Source organism: Cavia porcellus, unplaced genomic scaffold, assembly GCF_034190915.1.
Source record: "Cavia porcellus strain 051 isolate PalLab524CR breed Dunkin Hartley unplaced genomic scaffold, mCavPor4.1 scaffold_8, whole genome shotgun sequence".
Taxonomy (NCBI): domain Eukaryota; kingdom Metazoa; phylum Chordata; class Mammalia; order Rodentia; family Caviidae; genus Cavia; species Cavia porcellus.
This window is the reverse complement of record NW_026947491.1, coordinates 89953336-89974102: the sequence shown is the minus strand read 5'-3', so window position 1 is coordinate 89974102 and position 20767 is coordinate 89953336. Positions and strand designations below refer to the sequence as shown.

At 59.8% G+C, this 20767-nt stretch overlaps 1 protein-coding gene across 1 annotated transcript in view; it reads right to left on the bottom strand.

Annotated features, from left to right (window-relative positions):
• Positions 1–349: 349 nt before the first annotated feature.
• Positions 350–20767, bottom strand: part of Utp20 (UTP20 small subunit processome component) — a 70228-nt gene continuing 49810 nt past the window's right edge. The window contains exons 34-62 of the mRNA XM_003476057.5: positions 20637–20687; positions 20378–20530; positions 18121–18276; positions 17506–17646; positions 17007–17144; positions 15738–15877; positions 15445–15527; positions 13420–13706; positions 12613–12752; positions 12099–12255; positions 10196–10294; positions 9435–9602; positions 8230–8396; positions 7376–7517; positions 6669–6785; positions 6214–6384; positions 5985–6116; positions 5522–5632; positions 4965–5044; positions 4705–4774; positions 4437–4619; positions 4024–4155; positions 3668–3800; positions 3057–3244; positions 2519–2590; positions 1643–1852; positions 1389–1515; positions 856–1001; positions 350–672 (exon numbers count right to left, since the gene is read on the bottom strand). Coding sequence (XP_003476105.2) covers positions 517–672; positions 856–1001; positions 1389–1515; positions 1643–1852; positions 2519–2590; positions 3057–3244; positions 3668–3800; positions 4024–4155; positions 4437–4619; positions 4705–4774; positions 4965–5044; positions 5522–5632; positions 5985–6116; positions 6214–6384; positions 6669–6785; positions 7376–7517; positions 8230–8396; positions 9435–9602; positions 10196–10294; positions 12099–12255; positions 12613–12752; positions 13420–13706; positions 15445–15527; positions 15738–15877; positions 17007–17144; positions 17506–17646; positions 18121–18276; positions 20378–20530; positions 20637–20687 — 4050 coding nt within the window. The 3' untranslated portion in view covers positions 350–516. The remainder of the gene's footprint in view (positions 673–855; positions 1002–1388; positions 1516–1642; positions 1853–2518; positions 2591–3056; positions 3245–3667; positions 3801–4023; positions 4156–4436; positions 4620–4704; positions 4775–4964; positions 5045–5521; positions 5633–5984; positions 6117–6213; positions 6385–6668; positions 6786–7375; positions 7518–8229; positions 8397–9434; positions 9603–10195; positions 10295–12098; positions 12256–12612; positions 12753–13419; positions 13707–15444; positions 15528–15737; positions 15878–17006; positions 17145–17505; positions 17647–18120; positions 18277–20377; positions 20531–20636; positions 20688–20767) is intronic.

Here is a 20767-nt window from a genome sequence, read left to right as displayed (position 1 = left end):
GGGCACTTCCCAGCTGCCGCCCAGATGTCCAGCACTGGCTGTGGACGTGTCCCGCAGGTGAGAGCTGTCCTCTCACGCAGGTGATGTGCCCCAGCGGCTCACCTGGGGGGACCCGGTGGGGCCATGCAGCCAGCTGCACCTGGGAGTATCCGGCGCTAAGTACTGAGCAGCTGCAAGAAGTACTTACTGGGTGCGCCGTGAGCTAATCACCATGTTTACTCTTCACACAGAGCTGGGACAGACCCTAGGGCCTTCCCTGTGTCCCTTGTTCCTAAGCCTTCTTTTTATTAAACCATTACAGTTTAAACTTTCAGGGTTAGGTGCTTCTTAGACAAAGAAGACACAGCAGCAGTAGTAAACATTTTAATTTAAAAAAGAATGTGCTTGAGTCTATACATAGCCCACAGTCTGCCCAAGCCCACCCAGATGGTCATAAAGCCTGGGCCTCCCGGAGTGCGGCTCTGCTGGGCAGGCCCGCCCCGTCCTGCCCCGTCCTGCCCCATCCGGTCCGCGGGGCTACTCCACCATGGCCAGCTCCCGCAGGCTGCGGCCTCTTTGCCTCTTGGCCTTGTAGCCTGGACGCAGGAATTCAATCTTTCTCTTCTTCGCTTCACTTTTGTTTTTATGCCTCTTCAGCTTTTTCTTGGCAGCAATGTCAGGGTTGGTTACAAACTTGGGAAAGAGAAGAGACAGCCCGGTCAGGCCTGGGCTCGGCACCGGCTTCGAGCTCAAACTCTCCGGGCCGGGCGGCCCCGCTCTCGGGCCCCTGGGGACCCACTGTGTCCCCTTTTGTGCACGCACGCGTTAGGCCAATTCACATCGCCCCCGACCCGAGCTCCCGGGCCGCGCACGCACCTCCATCGCCTTCCTCCGCTTCCGCAGCGCCCGCTTCTCGCCCGCCTGCTTCTGCACGGAGGCGAAGGCCAGGGAGAAGCTCTCGAGGCCGACCAGCTTCTTGAGCAGCTCGATGACCTCCTGCGACAGGTTCTTCAGCGCAGGGTCTGGTCACAGAGAGGGCCGTCAGAGGCGACGCAGGACCACTGCCCCCTCCGCGTCCACCCCACCCTCGCCCCCTCTGCTGGGTCCATGCTGCCGCAGCACTGAGGTCCGGAGGTGCGAAGGGACTGGGCAAGGGCTGGCCTGCCCGCCGTGGGGAGGGAGAGCACCTCCTCCGGGCTTGGGGACAAAGTGCCTCTCTTAGGAAGCAGCAGAGACGCTCCCGAGGCACAGCCTTGCCCCGCACTGCGCAGCTCAGCCGACCGAGCCGACCGAGCCGTGGCCACCCTCCTGCCTCGGCCTCCCTGCGCCTGGCACATTTCCTTCCTGCACTCAGTGGCTCAGGGTCGGGGAGGAGGTGGCTGTGGTGGGTGGGGACAGGCGGGGGCTACCTTGCTCAGCGTAGGTGCTGTGCAGCTCCCGGAACAGTGGGGCCACGATCACGGGCAGGAAGGGCTTGACCTTGTCTTCGCCCAGGTCCATGGCCACGGCGCCCAGGAACTTGAAGATGCAGGTTCTCTGAAAGGACACAGTGCCCTCGCTCAGCGCCCGCCCACGAGCGGAAAGCGGGGTCAGCCCGCCCTGGGACCGAGGGACCCCAGGCCTCCGTCCCTGCCCCACACTGTTCACCAGAGGGCAGCCCCACCTTCACGGGGTTCCGTGGCGAGTAGGCGGCTTCCAGCTTGGCCATACGCCCCAGCTTCAGGAGCAGCCAGAGCAGCGTGGCGCGGCCTGGTGTCCTGTTCCCTCCATGTGGGCCGTCCTCGGTGTCCTCTGGTGCCTCGCCGCACCCAGCCTCGGGATCCGCTTCCAGCAGGTACAAGACTTTGGCGATGAACAGCAGGTTCTTAACGACCTGAGGGAGGGAGGGAGGCCGCAGTGAGGCGGCGGCAGAGCCTGAAGGAAGCCGAGCGGGCAGGAAGTGGACACTGCTGCCCCTCAGGCCCCGGCGTCTGATGGCTACTAAGTGCCCCAGGGGCAGTGCCAACTTCCATCTGAGTCGCAAACAGAGGAGGCGACCTCCCTGACCCTTCAGTCCCATCAGAGGTGACCGAGCCACTCAGCGCTCCCTGTCCAGCTCAGGGTCTTCCCAGGCACCAGGTGCCTGTGAAGCGAGGCCGGACAGCTGGTGACCAGTTCCTCCTGGGCCTCCTGGAGTGAGATCCTCAGTGCTGCCCATCCCACCCAACCCACACCATCGGGTCGGCCTCGCAGCCCTGAGAGGACGGAGGCACCCCAGCTCCCTCTCTGCCCCCCAGAGGGGCCACTTGGCAGCCGCTGCCTGCCTAGGAGCCAGGCCATACCCACCTCAGGGCTCTCATCCCAGCCCCTGAGACTCATCCCTGGCGCCCTGCAGGACCCCGCTACCCACCCCTCCCTCCTGGCTTTGCAGTGACACAGTGCCTGTGCTCACGACCGCCATCTGCGGTCACTCAGCCGCCCCATGCTCCACAGGCTGCATGGACCCCTCACGAGGGCGGCTAGGGGCACACTGGACACCATCTCCTTGCCCAGCACTCACCTGCTCGCCCGGGGCTGGCTCTAGGAACCTGGAGTGCAGCTGGTGGCAGCAGGCCAGGGCAAGGTCCCTCATCTGCAAGAGAAGGGGACACAGCAGTGGTCAGCGTGGCCATCTGTATTATTCTGAGCACGAGTAGGACACGAGGGGCTGACATTCGGGACCACTGCACCCATGTGGACACTGTGGCTGCTCCGCCCTCCTGAGGGGACATGGGTGGCCCGGCCACGCTCCCCTCCTGCTCTCCATCTGGCTCTCGGGATCTGTAGAGCTTGGGCGCTCACATGGAACTATGCAGGCCAAGGTCTGGGGTGCTGGAGTGGCTCCCGCACAGTCCCCAACCTGACACCCACGTGGCCTCCCCCAGGGCTGTGACAGGCAGGGCACGTCACCTGATGTCCCAGCGCCCATCTCTAACGACAGCCCAGTCACTTTTAACCACGCAGGGGACCCTCCTGTGCTGACCCTGCTGGGTCATATGTGACAACTCCCCCAGGGCAGCCCAAGTCCAGGGACCACGAAGGACAGGAGGGCCCCGCACCTTGAGGGGGAGGTCCTCCGTGAGGAAGCGGACTGCCGCGGAGCCCGGGGGCCTCTTGGCTGTCTTCGCCGCCTTCCAGTGCGCGACCAGCTCCTCGGGCGGGCAGGAGGCGAAGAGCAGGCCGAAGACCTGGGCGGCCGTGAGCCACACCCAGCTGTGCGGGTGGCGCAGGTGAGCGTGTGTGTGACCTGGGGACGGAGACACAGTGGGCGCCCCGCACGACTGCTGTGTGCTGGCAACCAGGAAGCAGCGATGGACAGGGACCCGCATCCGGGAGCTCACGGCTGGGCAGGCGAGGGGACCAGGTGCTGCCCGAGCCCGGGTGAGATCCAGGCTCAAGGGTGCAGGCTGGCGCCCATGTATCACCATCTTTTGAGCGGGCTCTCTGCGCAGCCCAGGCTGGCCTTGAACTCGCGGCAGCCCGCCTGCCCCGGCCTCCCCGTGCTGTGCTGCGTGCAGTGTGGGCCCCAGAGCAGACTCCGCTGCTTTCTGCGGGTTTCCCGTCTTACCGAGGACACTGTTCGCAGCCTCGTCACCTGCTTTCCGCGCTGTCCCTGTCCAACTCCCACAGCCACCCGGCTCCTCGCTGCCCAGCAGGCAGGCGCACTCACCCCAGATCCTGCCCAGCGTCTTGGCGGGCGCGGAGAGGCGCGCGAACCCGCGCTCCCGGAGCAGCTTGCTGAGCAGCACCAGGAAGCTGAAGAGCAGGCGGTCGGCGGCCTTCTCCTCCGGCTCCTCTGCGACCTGCACACGGGGCCGCTGTGCTGAGGGCCTGCCCGCGCCCCGCACCCCTCCTCCCCGCAGCACCCGGCGGGGAGGTGCCGTGCAGCGCTGCCAGCTGCGCTGGGGCCTCCCGGGTGGGTGGGCTCGGAGCACAGCTGCGCCACCGCCACCGCCACTCCCCCCACCCCCCACCTCCACCCCTGCCCAGCTGGACAAGCTGCCGGCCAGGGCCGTGGGCACTCACGTCCGGGAAGTTCTCAGGGTCGATCTCCTGCTCGATGACGGGCAGCACAGCGCCCAGCCTCTTGTCGAACTCGGCACCTTCGCTCTCCACGAAGAGCCCGCAGACCAGGGCGGCCAGCCGCCTGCTCAGCCGCTGTGGGAGGGACAGGTCAGGCGGCCTGGCCGGGGTATCTCGGGGCCTGCACCGTGCAGGCGGGCGTGACATGTCTTCCCGACGCTGGGACCAGGAACTGTGTGGTCTGCTCCCGAAGGGAACCTCCACCCCAGGACGGTTCTGCCTCCGGACGGGGCCCTGCTGTGCAGCCCACCCCAGCCTGGAGCGCAGGCGACCCTCCCGCCTCAGCCTCCCGGGACCTGGTCCCCGGGTCTCACTGCCGGCCTCGAGCCCAGCACACGAGCAGCAGTGACACTGACCTTCCTCGCTCCGAACCAGGAGGTGACCATGCCGAAGAGCCAGTCCCGCTTCTCGGGGCCCAGCTTGCCGAGCAGGGCCTTGAGCACCAGGGCCGCCATCTCCCTGCAGGTGGCCGAGGCGTCGTTCACCATGGCCAGACAGAGTGGGACAAAGAGCAGGCCGCAGTTCTCGTGCAGCAGGCCCTGGGGAAGGGAGGGGAGTGGGCTGAGCGCAGTGGGGCGGGGTGTGCAGGGGGCAGCGGCCACCGCAGGCGGAGGGCACGGGTACCTGCGGGAAGGCGGCGACAAGGCAGGCGACCGTCTCCAGGGCGGACTGGCGCCCGCTCTCGTGCTCGTAGCTGGATGGGAACAGCAGCGCGTCAGCCAAGGCCCCGCACGGGGCCACCCACTCCTCGCGACCTCCCCCGTGCAGCCTCAGTGTCACTCCCTGCGCCCCGAGTGGCGCCGTGGTCAGAGAGAGGGAGACGGTGTGCAGAGCCGCCCCTGCGGCCAGCCAGGGAGTGTGTCGCAGGGACAGGGCGGGCTTACTTGAGCTGCGCGAGCAGGAACTCCAGGCTGGGCCGCAGCCGCTCCCCCAGTGGGTAGTCCAGGAGGTACTTCAGGAAGACCTGGGGGACAGCACGGAGGACAGCATGTCGGCCCAGCCCACCCCACCCAGGACCCTGCGGGGCCGGACCTAAGCTGGCATCTGTGCTGGGCGGCAAGGGTTCCTGGACTGCAGCAGTGTGCCCAGAGGGTCCCTGGCCACGCAGCGGGCAGGGTGGGCCAACCATCCATACCCAGGCACGCGGGAGTTTCCTGGCTTCTCCCATCCCCAGGACACAGGCAACACTGCCAAGTTATAGGCGGAGGTAGTGGAGCAGAGGGCGAGTACCCTGCCATGTGCAGGAGAAACCAGGCCTGGCTGCGCCTCCCTGATGTGCGACCCACCTGCTGTGGCCTCGCAGAGGCTCCTGACCAGTGCCCACCCTCTCTGTCCATGGCAACAGTGTCTCCCTGTCCCTCCCGCGAGGCCCCGAGTCTCCACCGGCCTCCCTCCCCCGCCCCAGAGTCCTGGGCCTGACCCTGCCGCCCCCCCCGCTTACCTGGCGGCACTGGACCCTGGCGGGCTCGCTCTGCGCGGAAATGGCCAGCGTGGACACCTTGCGCATGACGTCTTCAATTTCTGGGACCAGTAGCTTCCTGGATAAGATGGCCTGCGGCGGAAGGGAAGGACACTCAGAATCGCAGCCTTGGGCGGCTTCCAGACAGCAAAACTAACCTCCAGGGGCAGCGCACCCTTGCTAAGGCTGAGACAGATGACGTTCTAGGACATTCTAGGCAGCGTGCACTTGACCCGCTCCAGGAGCCTGCACAGCTGGGGCAGGCTTGTGCCACGGAGCCCTGGCTCTCCTGCACCACCGCAGTAACCCTGCGCCTTCCCCGCTCACCCCGCTGGCCTGCCCGGGCCTGGACTCTGAGACCAGGAGCACGGTCCTGTGCCTGCTACGCTACCCTGAGCGCCAAGCCCGTGGCCTGCGAGGGCCCCAGCTGCTGCCGAGACCGCACCTTCAGGAGGCCGAAGGCGGTGGCCTGTCTGGAAGTGTCATGGATGTCCTCCTCGGCGTAGGCCAGCAGGACCTGCAGCTGCTTCTCAGTGACCGGGTGGGACTTGACCTTCTTCAAGAGGACGGTCACACACTGTGGGATGGGACAGGGCGCTGAGCCGGGGCACCTGGTGCCAAGGCGGCCGGGCTCTCCACAAGAGCACCAGCCAAGGAGCCCATCTGCCCCTCACCTTGAAGCAGTTCACAGCCAGGTGGAAGTTGGGGCCCCGGGCGGCCCCCAGCCGGGCGTAGTCCTTCAGCAGAAGGAAGAGGTGCTTGGTCAGCTGCCCTGCCTGGGCGTCCACCGACGGCAGAGGGAAGCGCAAGACCCAGAGGAGGCACTGCAGGGCGCCGGTGATCACCTGCAAGAAGACACGAGCACCGGGCTGAGCCCTGTCCAGACGCTGCTCCCCAAGGCTGGTGCCCGGTGTCCCCAGCAGCGAGGGCAGGGTGGAGGCCACCTGTGCCCTGGTGCCCGCCTTTCAGGGCGCTCCCTCTAGGGTGGCACTTTCCCTAGCTGGGCTGCATGCATGCCAGCTCCTGGGTACTGCTGTGAATGGTCCCTGGTGTGAGGTCACACTCAGGCACACAAGTCCACCGCATGGGAGTGACCGGCCTTCTTCCGGCAGGCACTGCCACCACTCACCTTCACCTCCCGGGAGTCCAGGCAGCTGATGAGGAGGGACACGAACGGGTCCAGCATCTCCAGGGCACGCTCGCTCTCGGACGTGACCTTGGACGTCTTCAGGCTCAGATGCAGCAGCTGCGGGGGGTGGGGGGTGGGTGCTGAGGACTCGGGCCTGCCCAAGGCCTGCCCGAGCCCAGTGCCCCAGAGATGACCCCCGCCCACTGCAGCTCTCCAGGGGGTGCGTGCTGTGTGTCCCTTAGGTTCCGGGCAGATGGTGTGGGAAGGGCAGGCAGTGACCCTAGAGTCTCGGAGAAGCCTCGGAGGCTGGAGCACATGCTGAGCATGAGGGCAGGACCCCGAAGCCTGATGGAGGACAGGACTCCTTCCCGGGCAATGGGAACCCAAGGACAGTGGTTGGTTCCTGTCTGCAAACATGCCCCGTGGCTGGGCACAGGGGTACACGTCTGCAAGCCCAGCACTTGGGTCAGCTGAGGCAAGAGGACTGTGAATTCCAGCCTGGCCTTGGTGTGAGCTCTGCTCTCAGAGTGAAAGATGAAAAGGGCTGGCATTCGACTGAGTTCACAGGTGGGCGCCTCCGCAGTACATGGGGAGGCCGCTCCCTGTCCTTAACAGCGCCCCGGGGCAGCTCAGGGGTGCAAGTGTCCAAGATGACATGGATCCCGAGCTTGGAGCCAGGGACCGAAGAGGCGAGCAGGCCACCTTACCCGCAGCCCAGCCTCGATTAGGACATGCATGTTGGTCTTCCTGGCTACTGCAGCTTTTGGCCCACCCCGGACCGGGGCCGGGGGGAGCAGGAGGCAGCTCTCGGGGGGCAGCCGTGGGTCAGGCGCAGGGGCTGCTGGGTGCCTGCAGTCACGGGAGCAAGTAGAATGGGAAAGATCTCCATCAGCTGCAGCCGAGGAGCCCCAGGGCGAGTGCTCTGTGCTCGCCTCAGCTGAACCATGAGGACAGGACAGTGACCACGCCTCGGGCAGCCCCAGGGAGCAGGTCGGACTCTACTGTGATACAGCGGAGCAGCCCAAGGAGAGGCCAACATGAGCCTCGGATACCTCGAGTGGGGTCTGAGTTCAGAGTAAGTGAGTAAGTGACGCACCCTCAATCTACTCGTACAGTCTAGAAACATTCCCAACAAAACCGGGCGAGAGGCCATGTGGGGTGCAGGCCTGTAACCCCCGCACTCGGGGAGGCCGAGGCAGGAAGATGGCAAGTTCGAGTCTACTGGACAGCACAGTAAGACTTCCTTCTGGAATCAGAAAGTTACAATGTGGTGGGGACACTCAGTGTGGGGCTCGGGGTTCTACTCCCAGCACTGAGAAGAAAAAGGAGGTGTCAGACTGACCGCTGTCACAGCCACCTCAGTCCCCTCATGCCAGACGCTCTCGCCCGGCAGACCTCACCCCAAACCCTGCAGAAGCGGCACCACCCGACCCCTCGGGTATTTCCAGCTCGTTTCGCACTGAAGCAAACCGTTCGGTCCACCTGGCGGAGGGCAAGCGAGGCCCTGACCATCTCCCCAGAGCCAGCTCCCGAGGGCGGCTCGGCGCACGCCCGCACTCACTTCTCCTTCTCCGTCAGCAGCGGCAGATTCTCGCTGACCAGGCCGTAGCTCAGCAGCAGCAGGGACTCGGAGGCCAGGCCCGGGTTGGCAACCAGCCCTCCGACAACGCGCCGCAGGGTCTCGTGGGCCTTGCGGGCCAGCTTCAGGCTCGTGGTGCTCTGCAGGACCTGCAGCAGAGTGAGGCGCTACGGTGAGGTGGCGTGGACTGTGGTGTCCCTGCCGCTCCGGGGTGTCCTCTGCTTGGCCACTTCCTTCTAGCTCAGGGGTAAGGGCTGGGTGCACACACGGGATGAAGTCACTACTGTGCCCAAATCCCTCCGCCCCTCCCTGGGGGCGAGGCCCGGCACAACACTGCAGACACTGCGGACTCTCCTAAGGCCACCGCTCTGAGTGCCGTGGAGGAGAGTGCACGAGCTCGCTGGCCTGTGCTCCAGAATGGCACAGGCCAGTCCCGAAGGAACCGACAACCCCAAGTGCCACGTTGCGGGAGAAGCCCCGGGGTGGAATTAGCTCCTGGTGGAGGAATGGAAGGGAAGCCAGGATCGTCAGCCTCAGCAGAACGGGCAGCTTCTGTCCTGCTGGCCAAGGCCTGGCTGCCCACGAGCAGCTCGGACAGGCTGTGTGCTGAGGTCACCCAGTGCCCAGCTCGGGAGCCGAAGGCGCCATGGAGGGCAGCGCCTGGATGGAACAGCACAGACCGCCGCGGGAGCTGGGTACGCCACTCCCTCCCTTTGTAGGGGACAAAAGCAAACAGCAAGGGCTGTGGGCATCCGATCGGAAACACCTGGGACTGGGCCCTTTCTTCTTCACTCTGTTTCTTTCCGCTGCCCTGAGCCTGCTTGCCTTTCTTTCTTAAGGTCATGTCTTGCTAAATTGCCCAGGCTGGTCTAGAACCTGGAATTCTCCTGCCTCAGCCTCCTGAGTAGCTGGGGTTATAGGTGTGCACCGCCTCGCCTAGCTCTCTGGAGTCTGCATTTTCTTATCTGTGGAACGGGAACGCCTCAGTTTCCTCTCTCACAGACGGGCAGCCCTGAGGCAGCAGTACCCAGAGCGGCAGGTGTGACCCGAGGTGTGGGCACAGCGGCTGATCTCACAGTGAAAGTCGCCCTGCAGTGTGGTGGACCGCCTTTCCTTCCTCCGAAGCCGGACTGGAGGCCGGAGCGGTGCCCCAGGGCTCCCGGGAAGGTGCTCCAGCCAGCCCTCACCTCTTTCAGCGGGAGGATGAGCTTCGTAACTTGGTCTCTCCCCACGAACTTGCCCAGGATCTCGTAGGACTCGTAGCTCTTGCTTCTTCGCGCCTCCATGACTTTGGAGAGGATCTGCTTCACCTCCTTCTCCTCAGCCATGGCCCCAAATAACTCCCGGTTGAAGATCTGTGGGACAAAGGCCTGGGCATGAGACCCTGTGCCAGTGGGCAGCCAGAGCTGTGGACCCTCTGCTGGCAGGCATTCGGGTCACTGCATGCACTGTGTTCACGGTGAGCCAAAGGCTGCACCTCAGATCGATCCTCTTCCTAAATTACAGAGTCCGACTTAAAAAACTGAGGGTAATTTTCTTTTTTATACCAATGATAGAACTCCCAATCTCACATTTGCCAGGCAGACCCTGTGCTGCTGAGCTGCACCCAGGCCCCAATGAGTGTAATTTTACACGATTATAAGCCAAGCGTTTTTTGCGCATCTTTGTATAAAAACCCCAGACTCCGTCCGATATCCTTTAAAATGGATTCAAGGCAGTAACAGAAGCATGCTCACTGAGGAGGCGCCGGAGACACGAGGCCACTGTTTCCCTTACCTCCCGGAAGCAGGGCCCGCTGAAGCCGCTGCCACACCAGCCCCATGGCAGAAGGCGCCATGCCTCGCCAGGACACACCACATCAGGACACGTCAGGACACGCCAGGACACGCCAGCACATGCTTCTCTGTGCAGGGGCTGCCATGCACTGCATCTCACCCAGGAACCTCACCTCGATCAAGATGTCCAAGCAGGCGTCCAGGTCCCCGACCTGCAGGCGGCTGGCAAGGCTCTGCAGCAGCAGGTGGACAGTGAAGGTCAGCACGTGCACCTGGGGTGGACACAGACACACAAGGACTGTCACAGACCCTGTACTGCATATGCTCGTCACCACACTGACCACTGTCACTTATTTTTTCATTGTTGCTAATTTTTAACAATTTTTATCTGCCCATGTCTAGTCTCCTACACATCAGGAGCTAGTCCATGTTCACAGCACATCTTAACTGCCTTCCCACATGCTGCTTTTTAAAAAATAATTTTTAAAACTCCCTGACTTTTGGCAGCGTCTACACAATTAATACTAAACTGAACTAGCTGCTCGTCAACCCTGCTTCAGTTACTTCAACGAACAACAGGGGCTGGGGATTTAGCTCAGTGGCATAAGCGCCTGCCTTGTAAGCAGGCAGTTGTGAGTTTGATCCCTGGTACCGATAAAAAGGAAAAAAACAAAAAAACAACAGTCCAGACCTGGGGCAGCGGCGAGCAGCAGAAGGGCTGGTCACATGGCCACCCAGCGCCCCTCCTGGTGCTGATCACACTGAGGACAGAGTGTGTGCCCAGCACCCCGCATGGGTACCGTGGAATGGATGCTGCGTCCAAGGACTGAACTGAGTAACAACGACCCGGGGCCGGGGCCCAGCTGCAGGGAGACGGGGAGACCCTGCTCCTTGTCTCCACAAACGCCTAGCTCTCTGAGGGCTCAGCGCTATGTCCTCCCCACCGGGCCAAGGCTCGGGTAGGACTGTCGCCTGCTCCCAGCTCCCTGTCCTGCCACAGTGCAGCTGCCTGCACTGGAAGACACAAAGACGTGGGAAAGGGAACGGCACAAGCCCACGCCCAGCTCCTCAAACCAGAGCCTTGCTGGGCAGCTGAGGCAGGATGACAACGTGTCAGTGGAAGGAGCTGCCCACGCTGAGGACCAGCGAGCAGGACAGGGCAGTGGCTCGGCGATGGGCCACTGGTCCTGTGGTCCTGGGGGCAGGCAGGGACAGACAGTTTCAAGCCCTGGTGACTACCACTTCATGTGTGATGACAGAACAGAAAGGCCGCAGGGTGCACAGCCATGTTCGCTGGCCACAGCACCCTCAGGATAAAGTGAAAAGTCTGGACGGAAGTGGGACTGGCCACGGCCACCAGCCTGCGCCCGGCCTGCAGCCCAGTCCTGCGGGGGAACTCAGGAAGCATCGGAGGGGCAGAGTGGGAAGGGCGGAGAAACGTCCGGCCTCTGGAGTGAGGACAGGTGTGATGTGATGGCTGCGTTACTGCTGACCAGGTCCTCCACGTGTGGAGACTCGAATGACCCCAGGAAAGTGGGGGCAAAGGGCGCCGGACAGTGGTGAGGCTGCCCCACCCCACCTGAAGAACAAAGCTGGGGGCGATCCCCAGAGCGACCACGCGGAGAACACTGCACCAGCCTCGCAGCCACCCGAGGTGGGCTGCACCAGGGAAAGCCGCTGCCACGCGCCGGCCTCGGCTGGGCTCACGGGAGGACCTGACACGTTGTCCTCAGGCCGAGGCCCGGGCCCTGCAGGACAGCTGCCCCGACTTCTGCGCTGCCCACCACCCCGAGCTGCCCAACATTCTCCCTGCCCGCTGTCCGGGTTCCAGCCCTGACGCAGGTGGGCAGGCCTTTTCTGATTCCCTCTGTGCCAGTTCGTCAGGACGCATTCACCGAGAAGTCTGGGGCCCAGAGGACACGAGATGACACTGAGCGACTTGTGAGAAAACAGGGCCGTGCGCCTCGGGCGGCTGAGGGTCTCTAAGAAGCAGCCTTTTCACCACACCCTTCTCCTGCCGGCCGGCCGAGCGCCCTGCCTGCCCACCTGAGGCTGGCCCCAACGCACGGCGCTCACCTGGTAGCCGCGCACCAGCGTGGTCTGGAGCTCCTTCAGGACGTACTGCAGGAAGCGCACGCCCAGGTCCTCCAGGATCTTGGCCAGAGTACTGCGGGCCACGTCCCTGATCTCCTGCGCCCTGTTCTTTAGGAGGGCGCACACCTTCAGCAAGACACTACAAGATGCAAGAGAAACCGTGACTAATGGAACAGGCGGAAATGAGAATGGCAGACGTCCTCTCACCTCCTAACTATGGTGTGAGCCTATTTTCCCAGTTAGGACACAGAATCACAGCAAACGACATTTGTGTTTTTTCTTTTGGAGACAGGGTTTCTCTATGAACTCACTGTGGAGCCCAGGATGGCCTCGAATTTGTGGCAATCCTCCTGCCTCAGCCTCCCAAAGTGCTGCGATCACAGGCGTATACCGCCGTAGTCAGCAAATAGTGACCTCTACCAAGAGACTCAGAGGCAGGAGGAGAAGAGCCAGACGCATCTCCCTGCCCCATCCAGCTTCCCGATCTCGGGGGTACCTCGGCAGGTTGGCCTCCATCACCTCCTGTGGGAGGGACCGCATCAGCTTCACCATGGCGAATGCTAAGGGCACACGGGCCACCTCCTCGTCGTTCACCACCTTTGACTTGATGAGCTTGTGCTCTTCTTCCCGTTTAGTCTGTAAGAAAGGCAGGTTCAGCGACAGCCAGATATGGCCCGGCAGCTGCCCAGTAACCTGGGCTGGGAAGGCCACATCTCTCAGGTGTTAAGTCTCTAACTCACTATCTTAAAAACAATTGTACCGCTTGAGGCTAACCCTCTAAAACTTATAAAGCTAAAGAGAAGAATGTCCTAGTATCACAGCAGCAGCTAGAGAAAAAATAAAGCCGAGTTGTCACTGGTGAGTTAAGATTGCTGTGAAATACGCAAGCCTCACACAACTGCCTGGGTCAGTGCCGACACCAGTGGTGGGCGGGCGCTTTCGGTAAAGGTGTGACTGTGTTTGGCTTTGTGTGGAGTCACTAGACTGCTACTGTGACAGGCTAATGACCGTCCATCCCCACAGGACTCTATAACCTGAGCTGCGGCGCAGGGGCCCTCGTTTGCTGGCCCGCGTTTTACACTGAGGAAAGGCCCTGGCTTCACACAGACGCGCTAGTAAATGTTATCACTGTCACCAGTGGAAGGATGCACTGAGACGGGCGGAGAAGTACTGGGCGGGAAAGGGACACACACTACCACCTGCAGTCAGCTTCCCTGGAGTCCGGAGTCGGCGCTGCCCAGCTCCCTGCAACGTGACACCCTCCCACGGGGAGCCCACAGCCCCTGCACTGTGTGGTCATTACCGTGGCCGACAGGCACTTGTGCAGCCGCGGCAGGATGTCCCCGGTGAGGGCTGTGTGGACAGCTTGAACTGTCCTCTCCAGCTCTTCCTTATTCCGAGGGAGGAAGGAGATGGCCTGTGTGGTGGCCCTGGTCTCCTCGGCTGTCTTGGTGGGGTCGGCTGCTGGGTCGGGGTCCCCTGTGGCCCCCAGGGTGTCTGGCATCTCGCTCGTGTCCTCCTTCCCGTCCGCATCCAGGGGCTCGGTGTCCATGGCCTCCTCCTCTGGGAGCTCTGACACCTCCCCTGGGCCTGTGATTAACAGGTGAAGCTCACCTTCCATCCCCGTCCACTACAAGGGCCACAGTGGTGCCAGCCCGCAGCTAAGACAATATCTGCTCACCACCGACGGGCAGACAAGGTGAGTGTACGGGGACAGGGGGTGGCCAGAGCGCCACACTGCCTGCTTCTGCCCAGGCAGGAGGCTAACGGGGGACAGAGACGAGGAGACCTGGAATCACCCTGCGGCAGGGGCGGACACCCTGGGAGGAGGGTCCTCCACTGAAGAAAGCTCCTAGAGCACTGTACTCAGAGCTGCCCAGAAACCCCACATCCACAGCAGTCGAGGTGACCTGGTCCTTCCACACGGGCAGGGGCCAGGGTGTGCCCAGGACGTGCCTGCCACCGCCTCCACGGCACCTGACGCTGCCCTCACTCTCGAAGGCCGCCTACCACTCTCGTTCTTTCTTCTTTTGCCAGCTGTGCAGCCTTGGGAAAATTACTCTGTGAACCTGTGTCTAGACTGGAACAGCTGGGTGGGGTGAACGCCTCTGCTCAGGGTCAGCTTAAGCAGGGAGCAGGAGGGAGCCTTCCTTCACTCGGGTTTTTACAATTAGTTTTGGTTGAGACTGTGTCTCACTGCGTAGCCCAGGCTGGCCTCAAACTCACGGAACCCTCCTGCGCCAGCCTCCCAAGTGCTGGCATCAGGGGTGTGCACCATCATGCCCAGCCTCACTCTGGTTTTACCACGAAGGCTTGTGCCCATTTCCACCAGGCAAGATGTTACATGAGGTTCCCAAAAGAGACACTTCGCGGAGTTCAGGAGAACCCTGCCCTATGCAAGTTAAGGAAATCTGTGTCCTCTGTTCGCTCTCTGGAATATGACCCAGTGCAGGAGGCCACACAGCTCTAGGCAGCACTGCGTCAGACTCCATTAGCCGCTGTTCTAGAAGCGAAAACCGCACACTGCCGGACAACCGCCCGTTCTCAGCCGAGCGCTGGCTGGTTCTGGGCTTCAGCTGGGAGTCCTGACTCAGGCTCCTAGACCATGACAGGGACCTGCTGAGGCTGCCGTCCCCTAGCGCCTGCACTGGGGTTGGGCACACAGCGCTCCGCTTCACTCACCAGTCGTCACCACCCGGGCTTTCCCCAGGGATCAGCCCTCTGGTGGGCAGAGCCTCCCATCTTCTTCTTTTCCACCAAGTCACTTTCTGGGCTCCTACGTCTCCCACGAGCCTCTACCTTCATAAACAACGTCTTCAGTCCTGTCCTTTTTAGTTCCTAATGTAAGCGTATCGTCTATTTTCATGAAATCCCTTTAAACATTTTCCAGTTTATAATTATTCAAGTAACTACTTTCGGTTTTATTGTATTTACTTTCTATCTTATTAACCACTGCTTTAATTTTTATTATTTTTTATACATTGGCAATTCATGAGGATGGGTTTCTAGGTAAAGAATCCATAGTTCAGATTTTGTCCACTACTAAAATAAACACCTTTGAAATACATTTTATGAAAAAACTTAGAACTCATCATTTTAGCTCCCTCCTGGTTCATCAGCTGTCACTGCTGAAGGGGGGCCAGTGATACAGCGCAGGGCCACAGCGCCCGCCTGGCCACTGCAAGGGTCCGAGTTCAATTCCTGGTACCAAAGGTAAATAAATGAAGAGAGAGGAAATGGGGGAAACTAAATTTTATCATCTTTAATTCACAATCATAAATCACCCACAAGAGTGAAAATCTAGGTTAAGAAAGGCTTAACAACTTACTTTTTTCATTCTGAATTTTTCCCATTTGCTCTTCGAGAGTTTTGTGGTCAAAGTGGAACGCGTCCAGCACTGACACCAGGAGGCTGTTGAGGCAAGACACACGGCGGTGCTCTCGTGACCACGGATAGCAATGCCAGGACAGTCCCTAGTTTTTACTAGTACTCTGACTTCCACAAGCACTGCTACAACCATATTGTCCTACGTAAAAGGAGACCTGAGAACAGGGAACCAACGCAGGAAGCAACCTTCAGGCTGCGTTTTAGACAAAGCCAGAGTAGGAACCTGGAGCCCACCTGACGCCCAGCTTCTGGTTGGCCTGCCCTGCCTGCAGGACATGGATGAAGTGCTTCAAGTAGTAGACATACGCTGGCCAGGCGAGGAGTCTGCACACGGCCCCGATGAGGTCCACGGCGGCCGCAGTGATGTTCTCGTGCTACAAGACAAGCACAGCATGGACAGAGCGTGTGGAGGGGCTACTGAAGCACAGGCCAGCTGGCCACCAAGAAGCTCCGCAAGCAGCGGATCATGAACTGTAGAAAGGAGGGAATGTCCCAGCGTCCAGATCCCTCTCCTCCCTCCTTGCCAGGCCACGGAAAGACCACATCAACCCAGTGGGCGATGCCTTCCTCTAAGGGTTTACATGTCCTGCACTGTCTTCTAGCGAGCCCTCCTGACGGGCTCCAAGGCTGGACAGCAATGAGACCAAACAGTGACCACAGCTGACCAACGAAATGCACGAGGCCCTGGGTTTCATTTCCAGCACTGCAACAACATAGAGGCGATGGGTGTCAAGGAATATGCGCCGCAATGCTCAGCACACAAAAGCACAATGCCTCAGAGACAGCGCTTCACGGAGTGCTGCAGGTGGACAAGGAACCCGGTCCACCCTCCCACATGAGAGCAGAGGAGTGCAGAGTCTGGGGCAGCAGGTTCAGGCTGCGGACACCGGACCAGACTCAGGACCCCTGCCCTGGCTGTGTGCGTTTAGGTTGCAGCACACACAGAGCCCGGGCAGCACTGGGGTGGGGGCAGGGCTGAGGCCACAGCAGCAGAGGCCCGGGGCAGAGGACGCGACACAGAACGCCAGCCCCTGCCTCTCCAGCTGGCACTGACCAGCACGTATGAGCCAGGACGAGTGGCACAAGAGCAGAAGGGCCGGTGACAGTCACCACAGAGCACGTGAGGACAGGAGCAGAGCATGCTGTCAGCCAGGGAGCGGCGGACACCGGACCTGCGTGCAGGCCTGACGAGCCCCGAGAGCACACACATAGGCCACTGTCAGAGACCGTCCCTGAGCTCCCTAACAGATCACTGCATCAGGGCAAAGCTCCATGGTTTAGCATGAATGTCGAGGGGAAGAAAGTCCAAAAGAAGGAACAACAGGTAAAAAAGAAAAAGAAACTCAGGCAAATCAGACCACAGATCTAAACTCATCCTTATCAGCAACTGTATTCAACGTAAAAGGGGGATTTTCTTAGACTGGACAGAAAGTGATACCCAGCTAAATGCTACCCACAGGAAACCAACTTCACATGTAAAGTCACGGTGCGGTGACACCTTACCTTGAGCATTTTCTCATCAAAAATTGGCATCATAGCGTAAGGCATGATGTAGTTCTGCAGAGACTTGGAAGACAGCTGCACCCTGCCTTCCGAGAGCTGCTTCGCCAGCTTCTTCAGGGCTCGTGCTCTCCGGTGGACCTGCATGTCAGAGCAAGGCGTGTGGGTCACGGCAAGCCCGCCTGCAGCCAGCTCCACCCGAGACCACGACCTTTCACCAAGGGAAGGGGACAGGGGTGGACACTCCTGCACCTCCTGGCTCTCAGACAGGCACACAAACTTAACAAAAGAGTCCCTGCCGCTAAGCTCTAGGAAAAGATGGTCAACCTGCCGCCTTCTGATGCCAGCAAGCCTGGGACTGGACGCCTGCAGTGCACCATGATCCCAGAGCCCCTGGCCTGAGAGGTTCAAGCCTTCTGGACACTAAAGTATGTCTTTTAAAGGACAGGAGACTGTGTGAAATGCTCCCTGCAGGACAGGAGGAGGCAGGGCTCTCTCCTACCTGAATGTGCTTCATGTTCTCAAAGAAGTCCATTTCTGGGTCTTGCTGGTGAGTGAGCTGCACCAGATCTTTAAACTCCAGCTGCTCCGGGAAGGTTTGGATTAAACAGGAAAGTATGGTGGTATAGTCCTGTCGAATACTCTGCAAATGTCAAGTGGAAAAGAAAAGCTTTGTTTTAGAAAGAATCTGCCTCCTAGACAGTAGGAGGTGGCACCAAAAAACCACTATAGTAAAGAAAAAACAAAAACATTTCCACAGGGCAGGGCGTGGGGGCGCACGCCTGTCATCCCAGCACTTGGGAGGCTGAGACAGGAGGACTGTTGCAAGTTTGAGACCAGCCTGGGCTACAAGGTGAACTCAAGGCCAGCCTGAACCGCACAGAGACCCTGCCTCAAAAGGACAAACCAAAAAAAAGAACAAAACCACAGTAGATGGCAAACCACTTGTAAAATCAAGAACTGTGCTCCTTTTGGCCCCACACTTGGTTAATCAGCTGGTGACAGGCACGCTGAGGTATTTCAGCTGAGTGAAGTCGCCTGGCTGCCTTCCCACAGCACAGAAGAGGGAAAGCAAATCAAAGCAGCGGCTGTGAAGAGCAGCGCTCTGCCCACGTACCTCGGTGGGGCTCCTTAGCGCCTTCCTCAGCCTCTCCAGGAGGGCGCGCTGGACAAGTTCCCGGTAGTCCTTCTCTGCGACGCGCAGGGCGGCCAGCCTCCGGATGACGCTCATCAGGCACATGCTGGCGTTGTCACTTAAGGACATGTCCCCGAGCTGCAAGGGCGAACACGAGGTGCTCGGTGCGGTAGCCGTGCACAGCACTATTTCCAAGGAGGGGGACATTTTGTCACTCTCCGTGTAAAAAGCCCTACCAATGAGTGTCCTACTGGGCACTCAGAGAAGCAGCAAATGGAGCGTGAGGAAGGCAGGAATGTCACAGCTGCTGGGGAGCATCGCTAACTTCAGGAAGGACCACGAGCCGTCCTGAGTCAGTTTTACTTTCTAAAGCAAGCAGAAGACCGGGCTTGCTAAAGCCAGGCATCACTGTTCAGTCTCAGGTGTCACCAGGAGGGTCGCCGGTGACCCCTGTCACATTCTGGGTTCCTGGCATCGCGGAGCAGGGAGAGGGATTCACGCCTGCCTGGCCGCCTCCTCATGCTGAGACCTGAGATGCGGGCGGGGAGGTGATTCCCCACACCCTGCACACCCTTCACCTGGACATGTGACGCTGACACCCCACGGACACTGCTGACGCTGTGACAGGGCCACAGCATGCAGGGACCCCTGCCCCACCTCTGTGTTCAGCTCAGCTTGGCCATGTGCAACCTGCTTTTATCCTACCACATCTTTAAAAGACAAACTATCGGCACAAAGACTGCTGGACCTAAGACTCCAACAACGCAGGAAACACAAATGGGACAACATTAAGGTTTCTGCACAGCAAGGGAAACAACTTACAGTGCAGAAACAGCCGCCGCAGAGGGAGAAGAGCTGTGCCAGGCTTCACCCGACAGCCGGTTACTGCGGAGGACGTGAAAGGAACACAAAACACTCGGCAAAAACCAAGCAGCCCAGTCAGTGAGCGGGCAAATGAACCAGCAGACGCTTCTCAGAGAAATGCAGAAGGCCAGTAAGTATGTGACACCTCGACCACCTGGAGATGCAGAGAGCAGCACACGCTCAGAAGGACGCGGGGAAGGGGGCTGCCACGCCCCTAAGTGTCAGGGCTGCGAGGGAACGCAGTGTGGAGGGTCCTCGCTCAGAAACCAGACACAGAGCCACCGGGGGACCGACCCGCACGCCACTCCTTGGCCTCCGCCCCAGGACCGACATCAGGGCACTGCAGGAACGCCTGAGCACCCGTGTCTCTGGGGCACAATGTATGAGGCCAAGACTGGAACCAGCCTAGGAGCCCGTCAGTGGGAGACGAGAACGTAGTACACACACAATTCAGCCCTAAAACAGAAGCAAGTTCTGTCATTTGTAGAAAAATGATGGAACTGGAGATCATCATTCTGAGCAAAAGAAGTCAGACTCAGAAAGACACATACTGCCCGTCTTTACTAACATGAGGGATCTAAACAGGTGGCGAGGAAGTAGAAAGGAGACTATCAACAGATAAGAAGGGACTGGGGTGAGCGTGGGGGATGAACACGATCAGACGGCACACGCCCTGAACCCCCACCGTGAACCTGGGGGGGGGGGCGGCCGCGGAGGGGATGACTGCAGGGCGTTAGGGGCGGCTTCGAGCCTGCCAAAGTGAAGCCCACTCCCTGTATGAGCGACAGGCACCAAGAAACAAAGGGGGAGAGAAAGAAGGGAAAGCATTTAACACAGACTTAACGTAACTTTCACAACCGGGACATAATTAAGATGCCACGAAATTCAGTCACTCATTCCCTGGCACCGGAATCGAGCTCATGCTGCGCGGCTGAGCTACGCCCCACCAGATGCCGGGCTTCCAGCGTGCACAGGTGGCACCGAGGCGCCAAGGAGGCTGTGCTGCCAGGGCACCGGTTCCGGAGGATTCTCATCAGGTCTGCAGACCACCCTGCACCACCAGAACTCCCTTCTCCTTCCTGCCTCCGCGCAATCCTCTGCAAACCTTATCTATCTCTATGTATTCCTGCATCCCAATACACAGCTCAATTTTTAAAGTGCTTCTATAGACATTATTTTATTTGAGATATTTGCTTTCTAAATAGTGACAACAGCAATATCCTTGCCAAACCAAAACTTCTGCATCTAACAGAACTTTTTTACTAAAAACTCTGGGCTTCTCAAAAAATATATGAAGAAATGAGACCCTGTACAAGGTAGCTGTAGTAGCAAAACAGTAAGAAACAAACTGTACACTTGTGCTGTAAGACCTCACCTCCATGTTATAGAAACAATTATGCATCACTGGAATCAGGTAGTTAACATCCACGGTCTGCATCTCTTTAATGTGAGACATGATGGCCTGGAACTCGGTAAAGCGAACGTCAAAGTTGATTTCGTCCAGATGCCTCTTATCAAAGGCGTTCAGCTGCAAGAAACGCCAGGGAAGTCACATGAATGAAGGCACCTGCTTCTTAAATGATCAAAAAGGACTGTACTTTTGAGGCCAAGGAAAAGTAAGAACTGTTTCTTACCTTGGCAACATCAGTAATGTATTTTAGTCCACTCTCGAAATCAGAAAGACCCTAAGAAGAAAGCGCAGTGTGTTTTGAGTCAGTGCCCTAACTATTCTGCCCTCCCTCGGTTGCCGGTCCCCACCCAAATT